General features: G+C 52.9%; 1 protein-coding gene across 1 annotated transcript; it reads left to right on the forward strand.

The window, feature by feature from the left end:
* The first annotated feature begins 4,192 nt into the window (after positions 1–4,192).
* On the forward strand, positions 4,193–9,078 carry Klf4 (KLF transcription factor 4). The gene is made up of 5 exons (XM_052716014.1): positions 4,193–4,703; positions 4,822–4,942; positions 5,589–6,573; positions 6,687–6,851; positions 7,950–9,078. The coding sequence occupies exons 1-5, from the start codon at positions 4,699–4,701 to the stop codon at positions 8,123–8,125; spliced, it is 1,452 nt and encodes a 483-aa protein (XP_052571974.1). The 5' UTR covers positions 4,193–4,698; the 3' UTR covers positions 8,126–9,078.
* Positions 9,079–9,418: the final 340 nt, after the last annotated feature.

The following is a 9,418-nucleotide window of genomic DNA, read 5'->3' on the forward strand; positions in this document are numbered from 1 at the left end:
GAGCAACTGGACATACAGCAGTGGATAAAACAATGGTCCCCATCTATCTGAAATGAATGGTGCCTGGAAAAAACTGGTAATATTAAAACCTATTCAGTCCTGAGTGTCAAGACTTGAGCTCACTTCTTTAGATGATCTAATTAAATCCTTATTACTCCAAGAAGTGGCTGCTATTAATATCCCCATTTTATAGAAATGTACCAGGCTGTGCTGACTCCCCATGGAAGACCTTGCCTTGGAAGAAGCAGGAAAGGGGAGTGGGTTGAGGGGGGGGGGGGGGAATCTGTGGTTGGTATGTAAAATAAATAGAAAATCTCTTAATTAAAAAAAAAGGAAATGGGCAAAGTGAGGTCAGTTGCCAAGCTACAAACCAGCAAAGTTCTATTAGAAAATGTAATGTTAAAGCCATCCCCCCTACACACACACACACACACACACACACACACACACACACACCTCCTAAGACAACATTTAACTGTGAAAGTCAGTCTGGCCTTGAATTTTAGATACTCCTGCCTCAGCCTTCCAATCAGGATTACAAGCATGTACCGTCATGCCCAACTTTTGAAACCCACTTTCTTAACCTCTGCAGAAGTCTGAAGGTCACGCCAAGCATGATGGGCTTGGTGGTACATGCCTGCAATTCCGGACACTCAAGAGCTTAAGGGAGGAGGAATGCTCGATCCCGGAAGTTCAAGGCCAGCCTGGGAAACATGGCAAGACCAAGTCTCAAAAACAGTCAGATGGTGACACTTAAATGTGGGTAGCCTTGACAAGACAGGCTCAGAAACTGAAGAAGACCTTTCAAGGATTCAAGTCCTCACAGTTGAGATTTGACAGCAGTCACTTGGGCCCTGAAAGCCACCCCTTCCTTTTGCCTTTAAGAACAAACAGCTATTAACCCAGGGATCTAGCTCAGTGGCAGAGTGCTCACCTTGCTCATGTGAGGCCCAGTATTCAACTCCCAGTACCAAAAACAAAACACAACAAAATAAAACAAACAAACAAAAAAAAGCAGGTTTTGCTGGCTTGGTGACTGGTGCCTATAAGCCCAGCACTCCTGAGGCGGAGGAGGCAGGACTGTAGTAAGTTCAAGGCCTGGCTGGGCTGTATAGTAAGTTCCAGACCAGATTGGGCAACACTGAGACTCTTTACATCAGTTTTAAAAAATACCTTGAGTCCTGCTGGCACCTATGTGCAGAAAACTCAGCCAGGGTACAGGTGCCCGGGTACTCCATGTGCCGAGACCTGTGCCCTGCTATGGTTTGGAGTACTTGAAACACCCACACAGTCATCTCCACCTCTCACACTACTCTACAGCTGGGCATTCACCCCTCGCCACCCCCCCCCCAACCCCCACCCCGCACTGGCCATTCCCATCACCTCATCTGCCAACTACTGCAGTTTGTGCTGGAAAAAAAAAAATTATTTTAAAGCTCCAAGGACATCAATAATTAACTTCCATACCACAAAACTTGTAATATGAGTTTGCTGAAATAAAGTCACCAGTATTTAATTCTTCTTTAAAGGGTGTCTTCTATTATTATTATTTTAGAGTGCAATTTAGTCATCAAAGGTTTACACAGCCTCATGTTTATAAATTATATAGGGCAGGGATTTAACTCTTCTGGCCCTACCTGTTTTGAAGAGAGGGAGGGTCATAACCCTGCTGTCACACCCGGGCACCTGCCTTGAAAGGAGGTGAGTTCTCAGCTGGAACTTCATAGCTCTTTCAGAAATCTGGGATGAATATACAGATTTCCTCTTATGATGCAATCACCAGAATAACCCGAGAGTTGCCTTGCTGGCTTTTATCCTCCAGAAAGCTGTTGGGAAACTTCATCTTTTTCAGATGAGTTTCAGAGTCTTGCCTTGATTATATGACATAATAATAGTGGCTTTCCAATTCATCTGTGAAATGTTTTTTCATTGTGGTGGTTTACTGGTGAGGGCTTCCGAGGGGGAAGGGCTACTGTCCTAGGTAAATAAAAACGGAGCTGAAACCACCTAGAGCCCTGACTGACTACCCAAGTCGTAAATTCCAAGCCCTGACTGACGTGTTTACATCCTAAGGGTGGCGGCCGTCAAGCAGAGGCTCCTCCAAGTTCATCAAGGGTTTGGGACCTTGGCTTTAAATTGGCTCACTTTCCGTGCTCAATCCTAGCGTTCCACGTCGTTCTTGCCATCACAATGACGGTGCGGGGTGGGAACAGGTGTTCTTTTGTTGTTCTTTTGTTGGAAAAAGTAATGTGCTCAGAGTCAAACTGGCCTAGTCCCCTGGGAGTGGGGTTGAACCCCTCCAGGTCACATGAGACTTCGCTCCTTTTCCAGGCGAAGTCTGGTGCTCTTCCCCACCCCCTATCCCTAAAGCCCTCCCATCAGCCCTCTGTATTTTAAAACCAAGAGAAAGAATGGAGAGTCGCTCCTCAAAGGCGCCCAACTTGAATCTCCCTTTTACAGACTGGGCAGCCTCATTTCATTGGGACGAGACACATTCCAAGAACGCTTCTGTGGTCGGCCAGAAGCGGAAAATTCAGGATGACAAATATTCCGAAGAAAACTAAAACAGGTCCCAGGATTCCGGGACTCCAGCAGGTGAAACGAGAGAGGACGTGGCACGCACGAGAGGAGCGAGTGCCCACGCTGCCTGTCCTGAGTCCCTTTCTTCCATCAGTCACTACCCGAACCCCCGCCCTCAGCTGACTCGGCCGGGAGTGAGGGGATTCAACCGTGAGGGCGGCGGAGCCCACTCCGCGCTCCCCAATCCAAAGTAAACACCTAGTCTACGTTAGCCAGTGATACTGCACACCACACGTTTTGGGTTTGTGTGTGGTGTGTGTGTGTGTGTGTGTGTGTGTGTGTGTGTGTGTGTGTGTGTGTTTTCTTTTCTTTCTTTTTTTTTTTTAAGTACTGTTTGTAGAGATGAGGGCGAAAACATTTCCCGGCTGGAAAATTACTGATCACGCACTAAGAAGGTAGTGAGGATGGGAAGGAGTTATAAGACTGAAATAAAGACCGATTGCCTTTTCCCCTCCCGGTGAAGGGCCTGGGGTGTCATTTTTGGAGACCTAGGTCCCACCGCAGTGCTCCGCTTCCCAGCGCAGGGTCACCTCCCAGCGAAGTCCCTTTGAGTGGGCTGGCCAGCTCGGAACCTAAACTAAAGGGAGCGAGTTGTCCTATGACCTTTACCTCGCCGCTTCACGTCTTTATGACTCACTTTTCTCATCTTCAAACTGAGAGTGCGAGTGCGTAGCTTGTAAAGAGCTTTGAGATCCCTGGTGAAAGGTATCTCCGCGCCTCGATTCCTCCCCGCGCTCCCACTCCGGGCAAGCAAATCTGGAACCCTTTCACTCCCTTCCTTGTCCCTTCCAGTGTCAAAACTGTAACTACGTGCCCGATCCCGGCCTTTTTCCGCCGTAGCAGACGCCGTACCCTCCTCGGAGCTTCTGAAACTCCTAGCCCCCCACCACCCGGCCTTTACCCCCACCCTGCAGAAGGCCCCACGGGCACCCGCGCCAGGCCAGGCCCAGCGCCGACACAGCCCGGCCTCTGCGTGCGTATGCAAGGGAGGGCGGGCTGGATGAGTCACGCGGATAATCGCGCTCTTGGGTGCGCAGACGACTCAACAAGCGCAACCGCGAGCAGGAGTAGGGGCGCGCCGCCGCCTTCGCCCCCGAACCCCGTCCCTGTCAGGGTTCCCGTGGCAGGGCTTTCGAGTCCAGGGAACCGACCGTGGCCGCGCAGAGGACCCTAAGTCGCGCGGCCACGGAAGCCACGCCGGGATCCCAGCGCCGAAGCCGTCGTCGCCGCCACCGCCGCCGGCGTCAGCACGGCTCCAGCCCGCCAGCTGCCTGGCTGGCGTCACGGCCCGGCCCCGCCCCGCCCGTGCCCCTCCCTCGCCCCCGCCCCCACGTGCGCGGAGTTTGTTTATTTAGCTGCCATGGCAACGCGCTGGGGGGGGCTGCGGGAGGCGGGGAGAAGAAAGGCAGGGGGCGGGGCCTGGCGGCGGAGCCCCGCGCGCCACGGGGAGGAGGCGGGGAGCGAGGGAGCGAGAAGTTATAAGTAAGAAGCGCGCGGCGGCCGCCGGCAGTTCCCCGGCCGAGAGAGCGAGCGCGGCTCCGGGCGCGCGGGGAGCAGAGGCGGTGGCGGGCGGCGGCGGCACCGGGAGCCGCCGAGTGCCCCTCCCCGCCCCTCTGGCCCCCCACCCAGCCACCCGCCCGTGACCCGCGCCCATGGCCGCGCGCACCCGGCGCAGCCCCCAGGACTCCGCACCCCGCGCCACCGCCCAGCTCGCAGTTCCGCGCCACCGCGGCCATTCTCACCTGGCGGCGCCGCCCGCCCACCGCCCGGACCACAGACCCTGAGCCGCCGACAGCCACAGTGGCCGCGACAACGGTGGGGGACACTGCTGAGTCCAAGAGCGTGCAGCCCGGCCATCGGACCTACTTATTTGCCTTGCTGATTGTCTATTTTTATAAGAGTTTACAACTTTTCTAAGCATTTTTGTATACAAAGGAACTTTTTTAAAAAGACATCTCCGGTTTATATTGAATCCAAAGAAGAAGGATCTCGGGCAATTTGAGGGTTTTGGTTTGGGGTTTCGTTTCTAAAGTTGTTTTTAATCTTCGTTGACTTTGGGGTTCTGGTTACCCCTCTCTCTTCTTCGGACTCCGGAGGACCTTCTGGGCCCCCACATTAATGAGGTAGGTGAGATGCTGGGCTTTGGGGAACAGAAGGGGGTGAGGACTGGTGGGAAACCTCGGAGCGGTGGCCAGGGTGGCCCCTGACTCCCGGTCCCTGTGCGCCCCGCCCGGCCCGCAGGCAGCCACCTGGCGAGTCTGACATGGCTGTCAGCGACGCTCTGCTCCCGTCCTTCTCCACGTTCGCGTCTGGCCCGGCGGGAAGGGAGAAGACACTGCGTCCAGCAGGTGCCCCGAATAACGTGAGTGTCGCGCTAGTGCCCGGTAGATTTCTGCGGACGGGATGGGGTGGATGGGCGGGATCCAGGGGTCACAAAGAGCCCCTGCCTAGGACAGGGATTGCCCTCCGTCGGGACTCTGCAGCCTTCCCTGGGTGGCTCCTCGGCCCTTGAGTCGGCCTGAAGTGCGTGTGGTCCCGGCACTGCGGTACCGCCAGGGGCGCACAGCGGTTCCTCGCTGGTCTCCGGGCGTCCGGGCCGTGGGGTGGGCGCACGCGAGCCATGGGTGACCAATTCTCGAGACCCTCTGGGCCCGAGTGAGCTTTAGCGCGTAGGCGGCCGGGTGGCTATGGGGCATACGGAGAAAGCCACAGTGCCCTAGTGTCCCAATCCTGTGGGCGGCTGGAGCGTCTCGGGGATCTGGCGGGGAAGAGAATTCGGCTGGCGGAGGTGCGGCACTAGTTTGAGGTGGAACCGACGTGCCGCCTCTTACCCGGGTGTTGGCTGAGATTGCCAACGCCGGCACCTGGAGTCCCTAGAGCTGCTTTCCTGTCCTGTCCAGTTCCTATGGCATGGGTGGGTGCTGGTGGGCTTCACCCACCAAGTCAATAGTAGAGGTGGCAACAGGGGGCTACAACTAACCGCTTCTCTCTCCCTCTGCCCTCGGCAGCGCTGGCGAGAGGAGCTCTCTCACATGAAGCGACATCCCCCACTTCCCGGCCGCCCCTACGACCTGGCGGCGACGGTGGCCACAGACCTGGAGAGTGGTGGAGCTGGCGCAGCTTGCAGCAGTAACAACCCAGCCCTCCTACCCCGGAGGGAGACCGAGGAGTTCAACGATCTCCTGGACCTAGACTTTATCCTCTCCAACTCGTTATCCCACCAGGAATCTGTAGCCGCCACTGTGACCTCCTCGGCCTCAGCTTCATCCTCGTCCTCCCCGGCGAGCAGCGGCCCTGCCAGCGCGCCCTCCACCTGCAGCTTCAGCTACCCGATCCGGGCCGGAGGTGACCCGGGCGTGGCTGCCGGCAACACAGGCGGGGGGCTCCTCTACCCCCGCGAGTCTGCGCCACCTCCCACGGCCCCCTTCAACCTGGCGGACATCAATGACGTGAGCCCTTCGGGCGGCTTCGTGGCCGAGCTCCTGCGGCCCGAGTTGGACCCTGTGTACATTCCGCCACAGCAACCTCAGCCGCCAGGTGGCGGGCTGATGGGCAAGTTTGTGCTGAAGGCGTCGCTGAGCACCCCTGGCAGCGAGTACAGCAGCCCGACGGTCATCAGTGTTAGCAAAGGCAGCCCGGACGGCAGCCACCCTGTGGTGGTGGCGCCCTACAGCGGTGGCCCGCCGCGCATGTGCCCCAAGATTAAGCAAGAGTCCGTCTCCTCCTGCACAGTCGGCCGGTCCCTAGAGACCCACTTGGGCGCTGGACCCCAGCTCAGCAACGGGCACCGGCCCAGCACACACGACTTCCCCCTGGGGCGGCAGCTCCCCACCAGGACTACCCCTACAATGAGTCCCGAGGAACTGCTGAACAGCAGGGACTGTCACCCTGGCCTGCCTCTTCCGCCAGGATTCCATCCCCATCCAGGGCCCAACTACCCTCCTTTCCTGCCAGACCAGATGCAGACTCAAGTCTCGTCTCTCCATTACCAAGGTCAGTGGGGGAAGGGATCGGTAGAGAGAGCCTCTGCTGGGGAATTTTGCTCCTGGGAGGTTCTCAAGAGAGTCTTGAGAATGAAGTTGACCCCCTGCTTTCTTTACCCCTAGAGCTCATGCCACCGGGTTCCTGCCTGCCAGAGGAGCCCAAGCCAAAGAGGGGAAGAAGGTCTTGGCCCCGGAAAAGAACGGCCACCCACACTTGCGACTACGCAGGCTGTGGCAAAACCTATACGAAGAGTTCTCATCTCAAGGCACACCTTCGAACTCACACAGGTAAGGGGACCGGCGCTGTGGAGGAGGGTTGGTGCCTGTCTGCTCATAGGATGGCGGTGGACTCCTTAGGGCTTTCTTGGGTGCTGGGGTGTATCTCTTCTCCATCTCCTGGATCACAGAGGAGGGCAGCAAACAGGCGCCTGTGTTTTTGCCCAGAAGCCTTTTGCTTGATGGATGCTATCTGCTGCCTGAATGTGCAGTTTCTCACCGGGCCTTTAAAAGATAGGGAGTTTCCTGTGGATACCTGCCCCTCCTAGCTTGGCAATGGAGAAGCTGTACTTTGCAATGCAAAACTACGGTACCTTTAAAAGAAAAGTTTTAAATGTTGTAGCTTATTTTCATAGCCGTTCCCTCCTCTCCTTAGATCTGTGCGCCCTTAGCTCTATTCTGGTCTTTTAAAATAATTAGGTTAGTTGGCTTTACGTTCCAAGAACTAATGGTTGTGATTGCTGGGGATTCTGGTTTAAAACTGCCAGTACAAGCTGGGTATGGTTTAAAGTTGTCCCTGCAAGCTGGGTGTGGTGACACTCAATTTTGTAGTTAGAAACACCAAAGAGATCGAGTTGAACGGATCAGTTGATCTTTAAGGCCAGCCTGGTCAAGAGCCCCAGTCTCAAAATGACAAAAACTTAAAGGTAGCCATTAAGTGGGTAAAGTCTTCTAGATGTGTTATGAAAACGACTGGGTTGACGCTGCAGAGGAAATTAGGCACTGGTGGCATTTTGGACACAGTGTAATGAGGTGAGATACTTTGGGTTTGGGCAGAGATAACTGCCAGTCATTTCCCAGTCCTTTTCCAACACTGGCTAGGTTCAAAAGAATGGAAACATGGGCCCTGTGGAAATGGAGATTAAGTGGGTGTTTGCGTTGTTTTGTTGCTAACTACTGTTCAGGAGTTTAAGCTCATGCTCATGCGCATTCTTATCATCTGCATTTCAGTATGGCCCTTCAGTGTCATAAAGACATGCCTGGATGTTTTTGAGAGAGGGTGTAGTGTGCACCGGAAGTTGGTTTACTCTCTGGCCTCTAGTTTTTAAAGGGCCTAATTCTCCGTTCCAGCCCTGGCTTTAGCATCCCTTTCTCTCTTTCCCTCGACAGGTGAGAAACCTTACCACTGTGACTGGGACGGCTGTGGGTGGAAATTCGCCCGCTCTGATGAACTGACCAGACACTACCGCAAACACACAGGGCACCGTCCCTTCCAGTGCCAGAAGTGTGACAGGGCCTTTTCCAGGTCGGACCACCTTGCCTTACACATGAAGAGGCACTTTTAAATCCCACACAGTGGATATGACCCACACTGCCAGGAGAGAGTTCAGTATTTTTTTTAACCTTTCACACCGTCTTCCCACGAGGGGAGGAGCCCAGCTGGCAAGCGCTACAATCATGGTCAAGTTCCCAGCCAGTCAGCTTGTGAATGATAATCAGGAGAAAGGAAGAGTCCAAGAGACAAAAAAAAAGAAAAAAGAAAAAAAAAAGAAACAAAAAAACCAAAAACAAAGAAAAAAATCACAGAACAGATGGGGTCTGAGACTGGATCTTCTATCATTCCAATATCAAATCCAACTTGAACATGCCTGGACTTACAAAATGCCGAGGGGTGACTGGAAGTTGTGGATATCAGGGTATACATTAGATCAATGAGTTGGGGGAGGGGAGGCCAGAATTCCCTTGAATTGTGTTTCGATGATGCAATATACATGTAAAGATCACCTTGTATGCTCTTTGCCTTCTAAAAAGCCATTATTATGTCAGAGGAAGAGGAAGCGATTCAGGTACAGAACATGTTCTAATAGCCTAAATGATGGTGCTTGGTGAGTCGTGGTTCTAAAGGTACCAAATGCGGGAGCCAAAGTTCTCCAACTGCTGCATACTTTGACAAGGAAAATCTATTTTTGTCTTCCGATCTACATTTATGACCTAAGTCAGGTAAATATACCTGGTTTATTCTATAACATTTTTATGCAGACAGTCTGTTATGCACTGTGGTTTCAGATGTGCAATAATTTGTACAATGGTTTATTCCCAAGTATGCCTTTAAGCAGAACAGATGTGTTTTTCTATATAGTTCCTTGCCTTAATAAATATGTAATATAAATTTAAGCAAACTTCTATTTTGTATATTTGTAAACTACAAAGTAAAAAAATGAACATTTTGTGGAGTTTGTATTTTGCATACTCAAGGTGAGAAATAAGTTTTAAATAAACCTATAATATTTTATCTGAACAGCAATCTCTTTGTTTTGATTCCGGCTTGAAAAGTAACTCACACATTAACACGGCGGTGGAGGAGGGTTTGTGAGAATCTCACTGGAAAGTCAGTTTCCCCTTGACCGAAGATGTGAATTTGTTTGTTAAGCTACTCAGTTTTACTTTAAGTAGCGTTGGAGTTGAGAGCCGTACGGGTGGGGAATTATAAAACGCCTGGGTCGTGTCTGCTCCGTACAATTACGAAAGTATACTTCCTTCCCCAAATGCACATTTCCAGGTATACATGGCTCAGTTATTCTTTGATTTGCTCAGTTTTATCAAAGAGTACTCAACAGTAAACCTGAGCCCTCCAATTT

This window comes from Peromyscus californicus, unplaced genomic scaffold (genome assembly GCF_007827085.1).
Source record: "Peromyscus californicus insignis strain IS unplaced genomic scaffold, ASM782708v3 Scaffold_5__1_contigs__length_169319896, whole genome shotgun sequence".
Lineage (NCBI taxonomy): Eukaryota > Metazoa > Chordata > Mammalia > Rodentia > Cricetidae > Peromyscus > Peromyscus californicus.